A 23,014-nucleotide genomic window follows, 5' to 3' on the forward strand; every position below is an offset into this window, starting at 1 on the left:
CGGTATGACAGTGCTAGCAGTATGTTAATATTTCTTTGTGTTGCCTGCTGGTGGACACTCCCTGCTATGCAGCTTTATTTGTGTGATTGAAATGATGTTGTTATGAGTATAGGTATGTAGGCAACTTCAATAAGCAAAGCTAATTTTATAAATAATGCATAGGGTGCATTTAGAAGCCATCTTATAATCAAGCTAAAGATGCAATCCAAGTGAGAGACACCGTGCCTTTACCACAGAAATGTGTCAGAACGGATTAGACATACTGTGATACAGTATGTGATTGCCAAATTATTACATAAAACATTTTGATCCACAACTAATTTTGCTTTCAATCACACCAGATGCACTGTCCCTGCATTTTACAAACAACACCTTATTAATTCTTACTGCTGCCTCTGATTGCAAAGCTTCTGATGTCTCCTCTGAGATGAGTTTTATGATGCTTGACATTCATTTATATGTGCAGTAATTACATAGTTTAACACCTTTTTTGTGCTCTTTATTTGAATCTTTTTGATAGTTTTACAAAAGCAATATAGCCAAACTGTCATATGCTCAAAGTTTTTCCTATTGTCATGTCAGTTTTTACAAAGGAAATCTTGGTCTTTATAATCTTCTCTTTATGTTATGGCATAACAAAGCAGCCCATTCGCTCTAATCTGACAACCGGAATTCCTCAAATAACTTAACAGGAGTCAATTATTCCCACATAAAGTCCAACAGACTCTTGAGTTCCAGCACATAATATAAGAAATTAAATGATGGCAACTACATTAAGAAGACAAGTCACAGTTTTAATTGAGTAGATTTACATAAATATAGAAAGAACTGTGGGGGAATGCAGCAACTTTAACAAACACAGTTTAGGGCTTCAAAAGTAATTGGACAAATACATGTTAAATCACACAACATGATATTTTGTGGAAAACATTAGCAGTCAATAACTGCCAAAGTTTTGGCCCATAAACATCAGCAGACACTTTATCTTCATCATGCAAATGCTTTTCTGCTCATCTTCAAGGCACATGCTCTTCAGTCTACTAGGTCAGTTTCTAGTTTTATGGGCACCTCTTTTTGTGGCTGCAAACCAACTCCTTTGATTCTTCCGTGACAGATTTTTGCTTTTTTTTAAGAGCCTCATCGTAATCTTCTTCACTTGCACGGTCACCACTTTTCTCCTCATATTGACAGACAACTCCACCTCAGTCTAAATGGCTACTATGTACTCTCAATCAACTCAATCAATCAATCAACAGTTCCTCAGACCACCAGTCTTTTCAGTTTCTAAACAGTGAAGTTGCTGACATCCAAATAACCGAGTCACACATCACATACCTCAGCCATGGAAAGTCTTTTCTCCCCACACTACTGTCTCACCAACCTTTTGTGGAACCTCCTCTTTCTCTCTCTATATCAGCCTTAACAGCTTTTTCAAGGGGGCTGCAGACCGCTTTCACCCCTCGTCCCCTATACTGTATCTATACCCCACCTTATCCCATCACACACCACCTCACCTCTCCACCCCTCTGATTGTCCCCTGCAAGACAATCTTCAGAGCTCAGTCAGTTGTCAGCCTTAATACTGCAGCCCTCCACCTGGATCGGCTCTATCGACAGGGCCTGAGCAATGAAACATATACTGCGAGTTCATGTGGAAGGACAGTTCACACCAAGAAGCATGTCTGCATGCTCTTTCGTTGTTTTGAGTTCTGAGCCCATTCTCCTGGCACACTGTAAAAAATGATCAGCTATGCAGAAGCAAAGTCCATTTGAAAGAAAGCAGCATCCTGGAAACAATGTAATTCAAACCATCCATGAAATTAGCACTCACACTCAGATAAGTACATCTTTTTGAAAAGTTTTGCGTTAGTTGAATAAATGTAGGTAATTTCTTTATTTCACTTAGAAGAGGTACATTTGTACAATAGACTTCCCACCTCTACACAGTTTTGTTTCTGGAACGTGTATATGTAGGTTTATGATTATGTAGGCTATTTTTTTTAATATGTTTACACTGTTTTGTTTTTGTGTTTACAAAGAAAAAAAGAATAACACAAGTACTCACACTGCAGAAGTTGCAAGCATTTCCCTCAAAACAGTTTACTTTAGGCATATTTGCATCATTACACTGGACAGGCTTTGAACTTTTCCCTGGAAAATGTAAATTAACTCATCCTCGGCCTTTATTGTGTTCAGACCTGATATTATTTTACCACTGAGGATGTTTAAAAACTTGTTAAAACTGACATTTCTTGCAGTGTCTCGCACGCGCTAACCCCCCCACGCCCCTCCTCCTCACGCCCTTTCCGTCTCCCTCCCCCACCTCGCTTAGCCTCGGGTCTTTGTGATTGGTTCACCTTTCATGTCCGTCAAAACCTTGTGGGCGGGCCTCAAACAATCCACTCGTGTTCCCTGCGCTATGGACTGTGAGCTACAGCAGACCAAGAGCGGGGCAGACGGTAGTACAGCAACGACAGCGTTTATCCTGTAACCGGAGGACGACTGTTCCCAGTCCCTGAGGTTTAAAGCTGTTCTTCCTAGTCCCGTGAACTGAGTCTGTGCCTTACCGGTGGTGCATTCCTGAAAACATCCAGAGAATTGTTTTTGAGAAGAGAGAGTATTTCCGTTTTGAAAAGCAACACATCTTCGGGTCTTTTAGTCGGTTGTGTTAAACCCCGTTACCCAGAGACGCACAAAAGACACGCTCCCCAAGTCCACCTGGATAGCTGACAAAGCCGTCCGGTCTGAGGTCCATTGGGGAGACGGAGAGGAGAAATTCGCGCGGAAGACAGGAGCAAGAAAAAAAACCCCAAAAAAACAAAAAGAAGACAGGATGAATCTCAAGAGTAATTTGATTTTCACCCTCTACACTATTTACGGGATTCTTCTGAAAGGTGAGTTTGGGACGAGTGGTGCTTACGTGCGCATGTTGTGTACGTGCGTGGTGGGTCTGTGCGCGCATGTTCCAGGCCAACAGCAGGGCAGGATGAAGGGGCAGAACGCGCGGTCACACGCGGGTCCTGGCGGAAAGATGTGGGTCTCATTCTCTCTCGCACACACTCACACTTGGTTTTTCATTCATACGTACACGTGCGCCTGTGCATGTAAGCGTATTGTGTAAGTGCATTTGTCTGCAAACGTGCGTGATGTGCGTGAGACAGCTAGACCAGAAAGCCTGTCCCGTAACATTCGGAATCTCTTTGTAGGTTTATGCTCTATGAACGAGGATATATTTTCATAATTGTCTGCACGGGACACGACCTGTGCATGACCGTGAAGCCATTCAGAGTGGTGCGTCTCCTGCGTCTAACGATGTAGTGTTTGTGTCCTATGCGTGAGTGGCAATGAAAAAAAAGACACACCTCACAATGAAAATTCCGACCCCGCGGTTGTTTTTGACCTGCGGCACTTGGATGAGTCCCGGAGCCGCTGGCAGTGTTTTACGCACTCAACTGTTCGGTGCTGCTGAATAAGATAGAAGCCCACATGCAGAGCTTTTAGGCTGCAGAAATTGTTCATCTAGACTTCTGTTTTCTCTGTACTGTTAGGGTATCTGTGGTTGTTGCGCACTTTCAGCACCGGCGAGCTGTGCCTGCGTGAGGATTTAAAGAAGGCTTTTGTCAATAACCTCAAACTAGTCGCAGGAACAGACGTGCAGGTGTGACGGGAATGATAGGGGTCTCTACATACTTAAAAGTTTATGTTTTGCCATGATAGCTGATAACAGCAGTGCCCTCCTTGCAAATTCAGCTTCACAAAGCCGACATTTACCACTGAGTTATATGTGTGCACTTGAGTTCATAAGATGGAGAGCGATTTTAGTGTGAATATATTCTGATCTCCAGACTCTTTGTGATATCTATAAAGTAAACAGCCATTAGTGGTGTTTAGACGACATATGATCCGACTGTAAACGGGAGTAAGGTGACATTGGAGGTCAAGGTCACGGTGAATCGTGCCTGCGTGTTTGTAAGACGGATCAGTTTGTTTTGTATGCATTAGAATAGAACTAGAGCAGATAACTGATAAAATAAACGGAAAATGAAACGTTCAGTGAAACAGTGCCACCGTATACAACTTTTTTTATGATTCGCAAGTGCCTCTCCTAAAAAAAAGAAAGCTGCATTTGTAAATATCTACAGAGTAGAGGATATATTTAGCTGCAATTTCTGGATAGTTATGATCAGCGAATACAACTGTGATTTTATCGCTTAAATCCACAAATTCAAAACTTTAGGTTGGGCTGTTATTTTTCTAAAATATCTCTCATTGTGCAGTTATTTCAAAGGCGATTTTATATTGTAATTTCTCAGCAGACTCTGTGTTACGCACTGGATGGTGTTGAAGTTGTGAGGCTCCAAAGATGCACAACAATATTCCCATTAATATTAGGAAGTTGAAGAAGGAAGGCAGCAGCTTGAGTTCCCGGACTGGTGCGTTCCTGCTGTGTAGAACAGTGGCAGGAGGGTGGTGAACGGACTCTGAAACAAGTGTCAGTCTAACAGCAGGCCCACTTATGCCACACTGAGCTTTTGTCCACTTTACCCCCTCCAATCACATTAAGACATATTTAAGACACTGGCTAACAAACGTATTGACATGAAAGATGAAATTAGCATCATCTTGACTGATTTTAACCACTGTTATCCACATGAGTAAAGGAGAAATCCTAAATGAGAGATCATTTGCGTTTGATTCCCTTGATCATTTGTTGTTGCCTCTTTGAAGTGCGTGCGTGCGTGTGTGTGTGTGTGTGTGTGTGTGTGTGTGTGTGTGCGTGTGTGCGCGTGTGTGTGTGTGTGTGTGTGTGTGTGTGTGCGTGCGTGTGCATGTGAGAGTGAGTGAGAGCGAGTGAGAGCAGTCCTTCCTTAATAACCAGACATGATTAAGGCCATTCTTGACTTAATGAATTGGTGTGTAATGAGGTATCTTTGGGTATATCTGACGGCTTCCACTGCCACATTTATTGATGTTCCATTCCAGAGCCTCTCTTTTCCTCTTTATTCTTTTAAGGGTGACACACTCATTATTAGTGTGTGTGTGTGTGTGTGTGTGTGTGTGTGTGTGTGTGTGTGTGTGTGTGTGTGTGTGTGTGTGTGTGTGTGTGTGTGTCTCTGTGCGGCTGTGTTGTGCCTGTGTTTGCATTCATTCCTGTAATGTGTACCCTGTTTGTAAAGCTTATGTTTGAAGAGGCCCAAGCACAGACATAAGCACTAGCAGCAGAGTGCACACTTGTTTCATGTGTGGCTCCCCACACACACGCGCGCACGCACGCACGCACGCACACACGCGCGCGCACACACACACACACACACACACACACACACACACACACACACACACACACACACACACACACAGAGAGAGAGAGAAGAGTCTATTTCTCTCGCATCCTAACCCTGAAGAGGATAATGCTAGGCTGCTTGATTTGAACAGTCATCTCTCGGTGCAGGACCTATTGTTGCATAGGTTCCACACAGCAGGCAGGTCAGCCTCCCCCTGAATGAGGTCTATCAAGCCGGAGACATATCCTCGCGCTCTGTAAATGACAGCTGTTTCAGCCCCTCTGGTCCTGAGCCAGCTGGCATCAAGAGATCCAGAGACACTAAATCTCTGTCACCGACTAGACCTGCGCCACATATAGTGTGAATGTGAAGTGTTGTGATGGAGGTCGTTGTTTACCAACAGCCCGAGTTGTTAACATATTATCCAGTGTGTCTCATGTGCCCATGCTGTAGCCAGAGAAAACAGCCTGTTATGCAAATGGAGCTCTTACGTAAGAGCTTGGGGCTGAGCAGCAGGCGAGGGGAGATAGAGGCAGAGCGCAACAGAGGGAGAGGGAGATGTTCTAGAATAGAGGAGTTGATGTAAGAGTAATGTGGGAGCAGAGGTGTGGAGGAGGAATGTGCAATCTCCTCAACTAAAGAGTGCGTGTGTGATATGTGTACTGGTTGTTGTTTGCTGTTTGGATGCTTGTTTATCTCCGCTGCTCTGTCTGTTTCCTGTCACTTTGCCTGGCTGGCAGTCTGTCTGTTTTGAACTTTGATCTTGCTACCCTAAATACAAACCCCTGCTGAGGGATGTGTTTATCCCCACAGTGAGTCTTAAGCTGCTGAAGGCTGACCCTCCATCCCTCTGTACTTCCGTCCATTCCTCCCTCGCTTCATCCTCCCATCCTGGTGTGGAGCTTTGTACCACAGCAGCGTGGGAAAGCTTCTGATAACAAGCGGCCTTGTGTGTGTGTGTGTGTGTGTGTGTGTGTGTGTGTGTGTGTGTGTGTGTGTGTGTGTGTGTGTGTGTGTGTGTGTGTGTGTGTGTGTGTGTGTGTGTGTGTGTGTGTGTGTGTGTGTGTGTGTGTGTGTGTGTGTTTGCAGAGCCACTGATTACACGGGAGAAACAAGATGTTCTCTCTTTCTTACTCACTTGCACTTTCCCTCCCACTTGTGTGTGTGTGTGTGTGTGTGTCTGCAAGTGTGTTCATTTTCATGGGATGGACTTTGACGCATAGCACATGTGAGGGTGAGTACCTTATACCCATGCCACGAGGCTTCAGTACTCCGAATCCTCAGCAGAGCAGCGCTGGCTGGCTCGACGTGCATCACAGACATCCAGACACACACATGCATACACACATGGAGCTACACTGTGGGTTCATTGCTGCTCTGCCAAGGGATTTCCCATGATCAAAGCCAGTCTTTTGTTAGTCCAGGTGTTAAAAAAAAAAAAAGTTAAAACAGAGAGGAGGAGGAGGAGGCTGGAGGGGAGCGAGGTAGGATTTACAAGCCCTTCATGGCACAGCATAAATGTGCATCTCCAGAACCGCACCAGAAACAATTAGTGATCCTGCCACCTGTTCAAACTGCTTTTTGTATCAGTATAGTCGTGCATTTGGGCAGGTTTTGTTTGGGAATGTACAGCTCTGACAAGTTAAATACAGACGATCTTACGGTGTGTTTAGACATCGGGATGAAACGAGGCACGACAACATGGAGGAGATGAAATGTCTTATGCAAATATCCTCCAGTGTGCAAAGCAGTGTAGCCAGTAGCTCAGTTACCAAACCAGCTTGTGGAAATCTCCTAGGCATTTATGAGCCTGCAAAATGGGATGCACCTACACCAAATGATGCAACATAGACTGCAAGCCAGCCAGATTGAGTATCTTTGTTTTACTACAACAATACAGTAATGTTGTATGTAGATAGGTGAGGATTTTACTAAGGAAATATTACCTTCAGAACATAAAACACAGGCATAAAGGAACTGATTTGTCAAGGACCTGTACAATAATATTATAGGCCTTTCTTTGCCATGGTGGCAACCTCAGAAGACGTCTGCCAAATCTACGTCCAGTGTTTAAACAACTCTCAAAAATTTAGTGTCTGTACTGTCTGAACACTGGTGTTTTCTGCTGAGAATATGGACCTACAGTATGCCAGCTGCAGAGGTGTCATATACAACGGAGGCTTCCAGCTCATCCTATTGTGTGGGCATCACCTTTGCTTTAAAGCAGTCATTCACTTTGCTGAATTCTGCAGTATTCAAGTATCTCCTGTAATAGAGTGATACTGCAGAGTAATTAGCTGTGCTGTGGTTGTTTTAAATTATGAAACACTTCAAGCATACAAAAATAATATATTAATTATGCTGCCTGGCATAAATCTAAGAACACGCTATATTTATAAATAAGAGAAGTTGTTGTTTAATTCTGTTAAATAGCATATTATTTTCACCCAAGTGATGAACATTATCTGATAGAACCATATGCTGGTGAGGCTTGGAACTGTAGTAAAGGCTTCCTACTTGTTACAAATACGCAATATGTCAGCCACATCTGTAATCCGCAAATAAACATCTTTGAGGAGAATCCATGTGGGATAAATGTAGATTTTTTTTTTTTTTAATTTTGGCATCTACGCTGTGTTTCATATCTCTCAGGCAAAGTGCAATTTAAAGCCAGCCCAAAGCGAGCGAAGGGAGAGATCAAATGCAGCCTCCCATGGAGAATGGAGAAAATACAAGCCCAGAGGTGGATTCGGCTACAACAGCGGCATCAGCAGACAGCAAGTTTGCACCCTAAATAGACCCCCCCAGTAGGTGAAAGAAGTATCCAAGCTCAGCTAACATATCAGCTGATGGGGCTTTTCTTCAAAGTTAGAGTGCAGCTTTTTATGTATACAAGTCAGAATGCTTCATGAATTGATGTGTGTTTGTCCGTGTGTTAATCAGCTTGCTCTGAGTCAATATGATGCACCGTTCTCATGAAGAAACGTAAGGACTCTTAGGATTTGCATTTTGACCAATTTATCAGGAACATCTTGACTGACAAACTTCTTTGTTTCCCTGCTTTTGTTTGAGTCACACTGTAGAGAGCAGATATCATCTACCCCCATATACTAAACACAAACACAAGCATATTAGGAAAGCCAGACTGTGTTATTGAGTGTGAGTGTGCCTGCATGTGTCTATGCCTGCATGCATATGTGATGTCTGTATTAGCATTGAATTCCAAAGGATTAGCAAGTGGCTAATCTGAAGCTCCAGTCTTTGACAAACCATGTGTCACTAATCTGAAACACTCTGGAGTAAAGAGACACAAACACAATCACCTTTTGGATTAAAACTATCCATACAGAGGGTGTTGTAATCTTTTACTTTTACTCAGAAAGAAGTTAAAGAAGGCTCAAACAGAAGAAAAAGGGAAGTCAAAGAAAAGTCAAGATAATAACACTCTGTTCAGCCATTTTATTTCTCTCTCTCTCTCTCTCTCTCTCTCTCTCACTCTCACATATGCATACTTGCAAATAAACAAACAAGTGAAGCAAGTTGATTTGGTGCACTTTTAGTTTAACCTGATGTGCTCTACAGGTTAACGTATGATCCCCTGTCTTAACAGCTTGTAGCCTAGATAAAGTTCTTTTTATGCTATGTGCTCTTTCATCTGACAGCTTCTTTTCATACAACTCCCGGAAGGCCAGCATCTGGAGACTTGCTGCTACGTGTTACAGTAATCATTTTCTCCAACAGAGATAAAGATATGGACAGCGGTGACTCTGCTCAACACACTCCTCTCCTGCCCCAACTCTGTTATTATTTGGGGACTCTGAGTCTATCCTCGACAAGAATTAATTCAACCGGGGCAAAGTAGGCCCGTATTGTGTGCTGAAACATTTCTACTCACGGAGCTATATTGTGTGCATGTGTACAACAAAAACATGCACTCTCACGTGAATACACATGCACAAAATGTGCACGTAGAAGCCCAGAAGTGTAAGGGCAGAGTTGTGAGAAAAATAACAACAAATAGAAGGGCAAGTCTTTTGTTTTCAGCATCTACATTTGTTCTGATATTACAGACCAAACATTGGATAGAGCTTTCAAATAATATATATATATATATATATATATTTTTTTTTGCTTTATTACTGCAGTTTTGGTGACCCAGATTCAGAGATTACTGTCTCTGTCCACATACACTCACATTTTTTCAGTCAAATCAGGGCTGACAGGAAGAGTTTACAGGGAATATGATGAAAAAGTTTGGAGGTAGTTCAAAAGCGAAGGAGGAGAGGCATACAACTGCAGGGCCAATGATTTGGGACTATCTTCTGACATTCTCTCCACTTCTTGTCCAGTCAGTTCAAAAATGGTGACATGAACCCATATCCACAGAAAATCTCCCAGTCACTATTCATATTATTCAGAGTCACTGCTGCTATTCCTTAGAGTCAACCTGAATACGAGTAGCATCCCTCTTTGACTCCGTCCTGATAACACACAATTACTTATCTTATATATTCACTTGTTCATTTCTCATTTTTATAGTTGTATTTTGATTCAGTTTCAAAATGCAGCTGCATTTAATGATATAGCTACACAAGTCGTTTCATGTGCATGCTTTATTTTCATGTTATGGCTTTTTTATATCATGGAAAACATTGATGTAGTGCTTAACTGCGTAACTTGTACTTATGCAGTAACAATATAGAGGTATAATATTAATTGAAAAGCAGGATTAACTGCATCCACAAATACACAACTATCCACTTGTTTTAGCGTTATAGTCTCAAAGGAAAGCTTGAGCTAATTGAAATATAATTCCCCAAAGACACATGTTCGTGTTAATTGACTCTCTGTGTGCCTGTAGTTGTGTGTGTGCGTGTGTGTGTGCGCACTTGAGTGTGTATGTGTGTATATTTTTCTATTCATATTATCGCCAGAAGTCACTTTCTAGTCCCTTGTCTAATCATCAGCTGGAGGGTCCCCCCACGTCTTAATTTGGTCTTTGAAAGCTATTAGACACTCTTTTGCATGAGCACCATTTCTAAACACATCTAATGTAGTAAAATTATGCAGTTAGAATCTACAGATGTTGTCTTTGACTCAAACTGAGTTGATCCTTTTGCTGTAGTCAGGGTGCACCGTAAATCAAGCAGTTTTTACCGTTGTGTTATTTCATGGCTTTAGATGGGAGCAAATGGAGGATTGTGCAATAATTAAGAAAGTTTGTGTGTCCCTGTGTCGGTGTAGGTCTCTGTATGAATGTGAAACTCGAGAGACCACACATTACACTTAAAGGCTGTAATTCAGTGACTACTTGTGAGAGCTACAAGTGTGAAATTTCATCCAGTTGAAAAAACTTTGCACCTTAAACCCAGACACCTGTTAACGCACGCACGCACCCACATACACACACAGTATTACCATCGACTGTAAAACTCAAGAGTTGCACAATGATGTAAAGTGGGTATTCATAGGTAGCCTGGTGATACCAGACCCGTATATCCACTGCATGGATATATGGGTCTGGCGACTCTCCTTAAGGAATCATTTCCATTTGTTTCGTCCTACTGGGCATGGGCATCGGGTTAATTTTGAAACCATTGCAAGCCATTAATCAATCAGCACTGACCACCATATGTGCCGAAACTCCACCATCGATCTAGCCAGGAGCCAGGCTCATTCGGAGGAACAGAAAGGCTTTGTTGTGACACCGGATATACTTCCTTGTTAATCTGCGTAAACACATGCATTCAAGTATATTTATTTCAAACAGACACATGTTCGGCATTGGCCTTATAATTTACACCCTTGAAATATCTCTGTTCCTCTGTTTGTTGCTCAGCTGTCAGACTGTACGATGTCTTCCATTCACTTGAGCTTAGTATCATCTACGTCTTTATACCAGTATGGTATTTATATCCTGTTCCCGAGTATTTCAAAATCTTGTATTGGTTCTAAGTTTGGAGTCTGGCCGTTTTCTGTGCAGAGATTGCTCCGGGCCTGTTGTAGAGGGGAGGGAAGATGGAGTCAAGTGAGACAATTTATAACAGTTAAAAACCAAATGAACTGAGACCCTTGGCTTGGGTGAGCGAGCGGCAGCATACATAATGCGCCTTAGGGATTTCTTCTCCACACATTGGGCTGTGCGGTGGGTGCATGTGCGCGTGCGTGTGTGTGTGTCCAAGCTAGCAAACACGTAGCACACAGAAACACACAGCCCCCTCCACCATCTGTCTCTGTTTGCCACATTACAAATCCATTATATGCTACACAACATTATTTCCCCCCCCCTTCCTAAGTGGCACACACCCCAAAGCTTACTTCCACTATCCTACTCAGTGGAACGGTGACAATTTGCCACCGCATACACATCTTTGTTAAAGATGCTGTGGCATGTTTCCAACTGGATTTTATTACATATTTTCATGCTCCATTTGAATTTTTTTGTAAGTTGGTGTTTAGCATTGATGCTCTGAGATTTTACAGGTCTGTTTGCTTGTTATTGCTGCTTCATGTGGAAATTGGTGTGATAAGATATTTTCAACTGGTCCCTGTTGAACTGACACTGGACTCTAATATTTCTGCCTCATCCAGAATTATTAATTTTTGCATTTTTGGCAGAAAGATTTAACACGAGCCCATGCACACACACACACACACACACACACACACACACACACACACACACACACACACACACACACACACACACACACACACACACACACACACACACACACACACACACACACACACACTGCGTGAATCTGGCTAAGGCTTGGCTCAGTAGTTTTATAGCTAACTCATCTCCAGTTCTAATCAAAAAGCTTCCCCATCCCTGAACCTCCTGCTGAGGAAACAAAGAAGTTATTATGTTTTTAAATGGTCTCCAATTACGGGTAATTTCACCGCATATCTTAAAGCTATTTGCTTTTCTCTCACTTTGCTCCGGTTGGTTAGAGCAAGCATTGTGCTTTGCAAAAAAAAAAAAAACAACGAACAGACAAGTTAGACATACAGCAGATGCATTCCTTCGGAAAGTAGAATGGTCTGTCTTTCTTTGCACCCCCTTCCTGTCTCTTCTCATCTCTCTAATCATTAGAAATGGCAAACACAGTTAACTCAATTCCTTCTTTATCTACCTCATTAGTGATTGTCTCACAGTGCTCTCAATTACCCTGTCCATCACTCCCCTGTACAGTCAAAAGCCTGCACTGGCTGAAGTCAGTAAAGACTCCCATGTTGTTAGAATCCAGTCAGACTCATTTGTGAGTGATGCCAAAATTGTGTATTCATGTGCTTAACATAAATGTTCTCAATCTGTGAAAGTACACAGGCAATGCTGGAAACAATGTTTATAGCCTCCTCAGTTGGCAGCCTGGTGCTACATTTTTATGCCCACGTAGCTTGTGAATTGCTAGTCAGAGCCTTACTTTCAGGGCCTTTTATGATTTTAAATGTTCATCTGTGGCCCACCTGGGAAGTCAGTTTAGCTGGATTGGTTTTGATGGATTGGATTTCAGTTGTAACCTTGGTTGTATGTTCTTGCTTTTTGAAGAGTATTTTATGATATTTAAATAATAGCAGCATTTTTCATTGGTGAATTTTTCAATATGATCATTTTAGATATTTACTGTTGTTCCTATTTATGTTCTTAAAAGCTCAAACCATTTGGCCATATCATATCTAATAATCAAAATACTATCTTTGCAGAGACTGACCTACACCAAATGCGGAAGGCAAAGTCCAAGCAATTCAAAGTATGAATCACAAACAACAGTTTCTGAAGGAAGCAAGCAACTTGATATTTTTGTTTTTGATCTGTGCGACACCGAAAGTGTTTTGTAACATTCTCCTTTTGAAACTGCATCTATACATTTCTCTTTCTCACCGCTTTAATATACCTCCCTTTGTACATTTGTACTGTGGCTACTGTCCCAGACAAGTTTGCCAACATGCAAATGCTGCTGTATGTGTATCCAGTTTAAATGGCCCAGCTAATGCTAATCTGTGCTAATCCCCTGAAAAGTACCCTCAGAGCAGCATTATCATGCCACTCCGTAGTTGGGATGGATAGTGAAGGAGAGGGGACAAAAAAAAAAATGGTGAATGGAGACATGGGCATAGCAAATATTAAATTATAACAGATGATGCACTCAAAATCCTCACACCAGTGGTCACCTTCCAACGCCTACTTCTCCGCACACATGCACACACAGAGCTGCAGACAAGAGCTATTACTGCAGTGATAGACCCAAAATCTCCAGGCACAGCAGTAATAATGAGACAGCGTTAACCACAGTTGCACTGATGTGGTAAATGGTAGCCTACTGTCCAGGACTAAGCGCTGATCCTAAGCTCTTGCCTTAATGCACTGGTCACCCTAATCCTGACCTTTATTAAAAAGTGAGCCTCTAACCAGAAAGGAGCCATATCTTTAGACAGTAGCAGTTCCTCAGTACAGCTGATCATAGTCCACCCAGTCTGGGAGGAAGTGACCTTCACACCGGTGTAATCCCGGTGTCACCTATTGGAATTATGATCGCAGAGCTGAGGTCACTACAGAGCTACATTCGAATTTGAAAGCATTTATTTAATTAGGTTAATTCTCAGAAATTATCAGTGTTTAATGGAGCAGAATTTAGAAATGGCAGGGTTGACTGCATGTGAAATTTTCTGTGATAATGGCTCTGTATCATATTGCACATGACAGGGAATAAAAAGTTGCCCAAAATATAACATTTACAATATTTAAGCCACATCCTCATATCCACATAGCACACATATAGTGATCACATAGTTTTTTTCTTTTTCTTTTATTTAAGTTTAAAATCTTTTATCAAAACCTGTCTTTCTGACAACTGGGCCTTTGCTGGCCTTGATATGCCACATAATGTGGCTCTAATTGCAAGTAAATATAACACTGATCAATTAAAGGTAATCATAACATTAATTAATTGTAGTCTTACTGTGTTCTCTTATGAACACATGCTGCATGGATATGGATTTAGTTCTCTCCCGCTGTTAGAGTTGGTGGAAGGTGCTGATTCCAACACGTCTGGGTTCATTATGTCGACAAAGATAGTGCTGCATATATAGGCCAGTCCCTCCCACAGGTAAAAGAATGTGACATTTAAATCAATGACACTTTTCCAGTTTAAATTAAGCAGAATGCAGAAATCACTGACATTAAGGTGCATTATTTCAGTGCATGGTGATGCACATCAAGGTACGTTTGAAACGGGACTATCATTATTTCGTCCTTCAGGAATAATAAAGCAAAGAATATCAGAAAGTAGTGCTAAATTAACATGAAGCAAGTAGACATTTACTTGTTAATCTTTATTAAATTAGGTCTTTTAAAGTAGGAAGCTATACAAAACAAAATTATTGCTTATCATTGCTTGGACTGCTTACAGTGCTTTCATCCCTCTCCTGCTTGATTAGCAACATTAGCAGCATAATCCCTGAAGTAGCAGTTCTCCTGATATCTAGTGGGTACTTGTCATTCAAAGGAAACCTCCTTGATAACAGATAAAAAGAAAGCAAACGGTATGAGGAAGGTACAAGCAGGAGAAAATGCACCAGAAGAAGGTGATTTAAAATATATATATATATATATATTTTAGATGTTATGCAAGTGTATGTTGTGCCTGTGGCTTGGCTTGTGTTCCGAATAACATGTTACTGGCCAGTGCTGTGTCAACACTCTGTTACTGGGGCACCATGATGAGATGAGATGAGACAGGGATGAGGGTTACAGCAAAGCACTCCATTTGTGCATGTGCGCATCGGTTGAGGTTGAGGGGATGATAGAATTAGAGGGATGTGTGGGAAACAGGATGGATGGGGGAGAATAGAGGAATTCCCAAGTGCAGTAGGAAAAAAAAAAAAAAAAAAAAAAAAACGGGGCCAAAAAAAGAACAGCAGCCATGCATGAGATATTCAGGAAATGAGCCCTGACACAGCTTCAATCTTGTCTTCAAACACGTAAACTCATGCACTGCCTCAAAAATCCAAGCATGCAAGCAGGAACCTGAAACATTTATTATACATTGTATGCGGATGCAATCACAGAGATAAAACAGTAACAATGAAGAGGTGGTGAACATGTTTTTTTTCCCAGATAATTATGGATGATACATAACAGTACTCTCGTTGCATTAGAAAAAAAAAATGTTGCCGTCAACTTTTGATTTGAATGTCTTTATGAAAAAAGTACTGCACCCCAAACGTGAAGGCTATTGGATTTGCCTCCAGATATAAATGCAAATGGCCCTGTCAAAAGTCCTGTCTTTATCTGCATTTCAGTCATTGCTACTTGCTTTTCACTTTTTCACTGCATTTTGTCTGTCTTTCTCTGTAGGTCTCTCTCTTCCCCTGCTTCATTTCTCTCTCTCTCTCTCTCTCTCTCTCTCTCTCTCTCTCTCTCTCTCTCTCTCTCTCTCTCTCTCTCTCTCTCTCTCTCTCTCTCTCTCTCTCTCTCTCTCTCTCTCTCTCTCTCTCTCTCTCTCACCCCAGACACCTCACTCTCCAGTGTCACCCTGGGCTTTCATCTTGCCAGGGTGCTTCCTTTATAAGAATACTCCAATTGGCAGACAAGTGCCCTTGTCAGACACCATTCATTGCACTTGCATAGATATGAAAAGTGTTTTAACAAGCACCACTGAGTTTTTGGTGCAGTGGAAGCTGCATACCAATGGCAATGCAGATCCTGTGACCAAATTAAAGAAGCAGTAAAGTTTGGAGACAGTTATGTTGACGTCCTTGTCAGACATTAAAGTTTCACTGCAGCAGCCCCAAGGTAGTGAGTAAGTAAAGTTTGTTTTTCCTTGCTGATGTCCGTGGAGAATTTGGACTTCGAAATGCAGCAGTGAAGTTAACTGAAACGGATGCAGAGTCATATTTTCTGAATTTGATTTTCTTGCATTAAATTTGGTAAAATATGCCTACACATAATCTTGGCTGTCATAACAGTAGCTTCCATTTGTTATTCAGATACTAAGACGCATACTGTATAATTAGGTGGGTTAACTGTTAATGTAACTTTCCATCTCCTGTGAAACCTGCATATATTGTTGTCCGGAAACTCTTCAATAGACAAACAAGAGAGCAATTCATTAATTAATCTGATGAATGGCTGTTAGATGTGACATCTGGACAGATGACAGGGAGTTAGTGACATGTAACTTGTACTTTAAGATAATTTCAATAGGGTTCATGCTTTTTTCATACATAGCCTACATAGCTATTGCAGGATTTATATGGTCTGTGGTTGTTTGGGTTTTAACAAACACGTGCTGAAAGAGGTGTGCGATCTGTGAAAAAGAAAAAGGAATGAAGAAAATTACACAAAAAAACAATCAGAGGAATGGATGATTGAGTCATAACTGCAAATTAACCTGTTAAGCCATATTTTGGTCTTCTGCTTTGGTCTATAACAGTAGAGGTACCAGAACCTGTTTGTAAAACTAGCAGATGTAGGGTTGACCCGTCAAATTGATTACTCCTTTCATATTCCTTTTTTGTTGTGACAAACCCTGATTAAGTCAAAATTGTTCTTGAGCCCAAACAATTGTACAGTACCAGTCAAAGGTTTGGACACACCCACTCATTCTGTGTTTTACTGTTTTCTACAATAGTGAAGTACCGAAGACATTAAAATGATCAAATAACACTTGTGCAGTGAAAAAAAGCAAACCATTCTTCACATTTTAGATTCCTTGAAGCAAAGTTCTGCCACATCATTGTTACTTCAGTTATATTTTAGCTCTCTTGTCCTGGTCAGAATGTGTGAAGGGAATTTTTGGAAACTCTATCCTTAAAGTAGCTTCATCTTCTGCAGTCAGCTGCAGCACAGAAACGAAATGACTTAAAAGGAGGTGATGTCATCATAACTGAGTGTTCTACATCCACCGAACAGCGATCTAAGCTGCATGGATACTGTCTCCGAAAATATATAAAGGGCTTGCTTTATAGACCATGACATATAATTTCCTCTCTTTGGAGCGATACGTACAGTCCTCCGTTTCCATCATAATGCACCCAGGCTGTACTGATGAAACTGTTACACTAGCAAGCTTTTTGTTTCATTCTCTGTGTCCTTTACACTCGCTTTCTCTATTTCTGCCCTTCTGAAGATGAAGTAAGACTTCAGCTTCTATATCAGTGCGAGGGCAATTCAGCTGCATAAAGGTTATGTGCATCTAAATGACAATTAATATGCAACATCTGTCTGAGGGCTTAGATCATTTCCCTCCTCAGCATTTCTGTGTCTTATAGCATGTAAATTTCTGTAATGGAGTCAAGACACCAATCGTGGTGAATGCAATGTGAATGTAACTTTTGGATTGAACTTCCACCTAAGGGTTTACCTTCATTTAAAGGGTTAATTGATTTGACTTGGAATACTATAAAATGATTGGTTAAAGAGCAGGTGTGTAGGAGCCTAATTGATTGAGAATAACCAGTTGGAATAGCAAAAGGCAGCTGATATGGTCCAGGTCGTTACTTAAACTAGTATCAAATTAAAGTGAAATGCCAAATCAATTTACAAGACAGAAGCTGTTTAATCTAGTCAGTAAAATTATGAAATTTGGGCATAACATTGGTTTTGACTTAATGCTGCTAAATGTAAAGGCACAAAAATCATAACTGCAAGATTGGACAGAGTCTTGAATCTGAGTTATACAGTAAATAAAGTTAAGGTAGAGCAGCTTTGAGTTTGGACAATTGGTACGTTTTGCTTATTTTGCGCAAAGAAAAATGGGTTTTGTAGGAAACCATTTGTATATTTTAAAACTAAATTTAAAATATTGCCATATCTCATTGTTTTCACTCCTGACTTGAAAACATGATCACCTAGCCATAGGCAATAAACTGTAAGAAGAACATTTCATAGGAAAGGACTGTGGACAGGACACGAAGTGTCCCAGCTCTTAACAGCCATGTTAAATTGAATTTGAACAAGGCTTGGCCACAGGTTATTCTGTTTAGTTTGGTTGGTGTATGTTTTCCTGTTTGCATGAATTCAATCTGTAGGATACTGTAGGCAATTTCGAGTGGACAAAAGAAACGGGTCTCTTTGAAAATAATGCCATTAACTAACACTGATATTGTGTATGCGACAGGTGACAAAGACAAGTTAAATGTAATGAGACTCCATACAATTTTCATTACATAAATGAATGTTCATGTTGGTAGCCACTGAGCTGCTGAAGGGAATTGCACAGCCTCTGAATATACCTTTCTCTTTCTCTGACTCTCTCTGTGTGTGTCTGTTTCCTTTTGCTTCTGAAGGGGAAACATGACTTGTTTACATCTCTGTAGCAGCAACTAAATGAAATCACATTTCCCATCAGTCAGTGGGCTAATTGAGGCTAGCTCTTCTATTAGTTGTCTGCTCACATCTGCTTTGTAGGGAGCCAGACCGATCAATGCTCAGCTCGGAGATGGATGCTTGGGTGTGGACACGTGCACACCCTACCACACACGGACATTTATACACAGCTCAGAGTATTTGACCTGGGGGCACAATCATTTTGCATCATTTTCTTTCTCCCATACCTACCGCGTCATCTTACCCTTTTTTCTTTTCATGTGCAATTGCTTTGCATGCAATCCAAGTGGAAAAGAACTTTTGCTGCTGCATCAGGCTCAGAAAAAGAAGGTGGTACAATCAGGGATAATACTTACACTGTCCTGAATGTTGGTATTAGAGAATGGGAGTGTTGAGCCTCTCTTCCTCTGGCTTTTGTGGTATAAGAAGGAATCTGGCTGTTCCCACAGTCTTGGCAAATTCTGCCTCCCCAAATCCTTTTCTCAGTAATTCTGTTGTCCTGCCAACGGTGAGTGAAAGCGCAGAAGTGCATTACGGACTGGTCATGCATGAGTAACGAGGGGCCCCTCTGTGTGTGTGTGTGTGTGTGTGTGTGTGTGTGTGTGTGTGTGTGTGTGTGTGTGTGTGTGTGTGTGTGTGTGTGTGTGTGTGTGTGTGTGTGTGTGTGTGTGTGTGTGTGTGTGATGGATTTTAACTACTTTTCTGCCCCACAGAAACCTAGTTATTATGCAGTTGCCCTAAGTGGCCCACAGTTCAAGTTATCACACATTCACACCAACACCTACGCCGCATACGTGCACAAAAAAAACAAGATAAAATAACAAAACACTTCGCTATTGATTAGAAACTTGCCTGTGCAGTTCACTGTAATGAATTCTCCCACGCCATCCATCAGCACCTTGAGTCTCATCCCACCACCCACTCCCACTCCCACACCCCCGCCACCTTTCTGCATATGTTCCATCTGCGGCAGGTTGAGAACGGGTTGCCGTGAGCTTCATTCAGCGTGGACAAATCAAGTCAAGACAAACCTGACTCTGTTAGTGGAAATCAAAGTGTGACAACTTTCCACAGTGAAGCGAGACATCGTTTTGCTGCAGTTCAAATTAAGTTTTGTGAGGATTACGGTGATCCAATAGTCGAATCTGTGTTGATCGAGCAAAGCAGGAGATGAACACGCCGTATGTCACATCGTCATCTGGATTGGTTTGAGGCTTTTATCTCGTCTGCTTTGGTCCAGTGTACCTTGGCGAAAGCTCTTGAAAGCTGTGCCGTGTTTTGTTTTCAATACATCGTTCGAGCCAGTGCAGGCAGCTGTCATCAGAAGAGACATGCACTGCCAATACCTGATTCAGCCATGTATGCAACTCTGGATTACTGTCTTCATTTATATTTAATGGCACACTCATATGCATGATGCAAATGCTAGAAATAGTAAAGAAAAATTGCAGCTGAGTAGTATACTGAAATATAGCTATATATATATATCGTAGCTATATTGTATACTGGTGGTATATTTAAGAAAACAGACTTGTATTTATAGGTACACATTGTCAACCCTTGCCTCCAATCATCAGTTTGAGAAATGTGTCACATTATAGCAGCAGGATGAACAGTTGAGGGGTTTAATCATGGCGTAGTTTTTACTTACGAACTTCACAGAGGATGAATAACATTCTTAAGCCCTTCTGCTCTCCTCTATTCTTGGCAACAAAAATCTGTGAACAAAAAGCCTACCTCCATTTTCTTCCCTTAATATGACCTTGTGAAGACATGCATTAATGCCATAAGCGATTACTTTGTCAGAAGTGGAGCCCGCACAAAAAGTCGTTTAAATTTGACTCTCGGATGACCTGCGTTTTGTCTTGTGCATGTTGCATAGTAACACTGACAGCAGCCACTCACATAACAGGTGCTTACATGGAAGTAGATGATTCATAGTTTGGAATCAGTTGAGTCCAAAGAGTGGATATTATCTTCCCTAAATAACAGAATAATACAGAGGAACAATCACCAAGCATCCTACCCTACACGTCATCTTTCATATACTACTCACCAAACACACATACAAACACACACACAGTTCCACGTGCACTCTCGGCTACTGGTGTGTCTCTGATCTGAGCCCATCTCAGTGTCTCAGTCACATGCAGGTCAGCTGTAATCAATGTGGCTCCCTCACACACACCTACGGGCGCACACCTTTAACCAAGGTCATGTGTAACTCGTTTGGTATGTTGAGGTGTATTTGCTGATGTTGCATCGCACTCTTTCCTCCCCCTTCTCCCTGTTCTCACGGTTCACGGTTTGTTTTCTCCGTTGGTGGGGGAGGGGGGATTACACGCATATGTGTATGTGTTTGTGTTGTGTGCATGTGTGCAAGTGCTCAGACATGGCATTTCCCCCTGCCATAGACACAGTTGTGGTTTGGAGGCTGATATTGTTTGGCTTCCTTATAGTCATAATCTATTTTTGTTGTGCCTCAAATGCAGCATGGCTTCTAGCCTACGGCACAGTATAGTGCAAAGTAACAGAATGCCAGCACAGAGGATTTGTGTGTTGTCTTTGTTTATGTTTGTTTATGTGTCTATGTCGCCAATCAATGAAAACCCACTGTCGCACAAGATGTATAAATAAATGATTCCGTTGCAGCAGAAGTCTAATGGATTTTAATGGATCTTTGTTCCTCTCTTTGACTGCCTCATGTGTTTGTGTGAGTGAGTGCATGGCTGCTTGCTTATATAAAATGTATGTTTACGTTCTGATGATGTGGAATTTGCCAGTGATTGGTAAGATGATGACCAGCAACGACAGAGGCAGACTCTCGGAGGCCCTGGATTTGCTGTTTTTCTCAGCCTCTCAGCACACAGCCCGCCAGAGCCAAAATGCCTCTGCAGGGTCAGCTTTGGCCCCCTGACAGGCTGACGAAGCAAGCGCTGTCTGTCAGGGGCCAGGCCTATTAAATGATCAGAGACTACCTTCCCCTGACGCCGCTCTGGCTGAGAGGCCGCATCTCCCTCCTGGAGGCCGGCCCAGAGGCGTGTGTTTGTGCATGCATGCATGAAAAATGTACGTTGGAGATTCTTTGACTTCATTTTGACGTGCTTTTTGAAGTGCTTGTATTGTATGAATGTCACTGTACATCCTTATAATTAAGTAGATTGAATGACCCAAAGCACCATCAAACACGCATACTCGTCCTAAATGTGTGTCAGATGGAAGTGTGTAAAGCAGATACATCAGAATGTGTTGGTGTGTGGGCTTTGCCCACAGGGTGTTGTCCTGTATCTAGTGCAGCAGCCCAGGAGCTAGATTTATTCCTACAGAGGCATTTTGAGCAAGCATAGCTGTGCAGAATTGTTTCAGTGCTGGGGGTCCGAGACAAACAATGAATTTAGACCCCAAAAATACTCCAATCTGTCACTGCTGGTCATTATTTGACCATTTGCCAACTGTTTCCCATCAGCCAAGAAGCTTTATAGATATAGATATACAGGTTGCTGCCACTGGTCACCCCTTGCGACAGGAAGAAACATAATATGTTGGGTGATGCTTTCGTTTTTCGTTACCTTTTTAAGAAAAAATGAAATAAAAAATGTTAAAAAAACGGGGAATTTTTGCCTTTCACAGTGGAGACAGACAAAATGACATGCAGTAACGGTCCGTCTGGCCGAGAACTGAATCGGAACTCACTGTTCATCCTAGCGACTTGGCTGTTAGATCGCCCATTCAGTTTCTTATTTGCAGTTCTGTACAACCACCGTTGAACACAACAAACGCATTTCCACGGGTGTTGGCAGCGGATGTAACCAGGAGTACTGTGGATCATGATTGATCAAGCACAATTGTATAACAAGTAGTTCCCACCCAGCAAACCTGATTGGTCAACTGCACATTTGGAACATGCTCAAATCAGCATAACAGCACAGCCTGCTCATCACTGGAAATATCGCTCCGCCTTCTCAATAACAATATATAATTGGAATTGAATTTCATATAATATGCAACATAATGTTGTTTTTACTTGTTTTAGGCCCAATAACTGTGACCCATTTGATGTAATTGGGTCTCTTTTGGCCACTCCGAGCACCTGTATCATAACACCACACATAGTTGCGCACTTAGCATCCTCGCAGCGGCTCGCTTGACCGGTTTGGTTTTAACACGACACGGTGCTAAAATCTTAAAAATACATAAATCCATCGAAATCTTCTTTCAGCGGATATCGTACTTATAACAAGATTGAGCGAGCTAAGCAGTTTGGGGTTTCTATCTGCTGTATTTATTCAGCTTTAGAAAAGATCTCCAGAAAGCAATACAACGGAGTAGATCTTGTCTCTGTTGCTACGTCGTTAATAAGTGTCGGCCTACTTCCTGGAGTGGTTCAACATTGT

The 23,014-nt window shown here is 41.7% G+C and overlaps 1 protein-coding gene across 2 annotated transcripts in view; it reads left to right on the forward strand.

The window, feature by feature from the left end:
* Nucleotides 1-2,412: 2,412 nt before the first annotated feature.
* The window catches only part of cadm2a (cell adhesion molecule 2a), a 201,682-nt gene continuing 181,080 nt past the window's right edge, over nt 2,413-23,014 (forward strand). For both annotated transcript variants that reach the window (XM_069721401.1, XM_069721410.1), the window contains exon 1: nt 2,413-2,893. In XM_069721401.1, the coding sequence (XP_069577502.1) occupies nt 2,833-2,893 (61 nt within the window). In that variant the 5' untranslated portion in view covers nt 2,413-2,832. The remainder of the gene's footprint in view (nt 2,894-23,014) is intronic.

The sequence above is a fragment of the Brachyistius frenatus genome, unplaced genomic scaffold (assembly GCF_029030835.1).
Source record: "Brachyistius frenatus isolate BFR_SWC_R1_liver_20210118 unplaced genomic scaffold, ASM2903083v1 Contig_5, whole genome shotgun sequence".
Lineage (NCBI taxonomy): Eukaryota > Metazoa > Chordata > Actinopteri > Embiotocidae > Brachyistius > Brachyistius frenatus.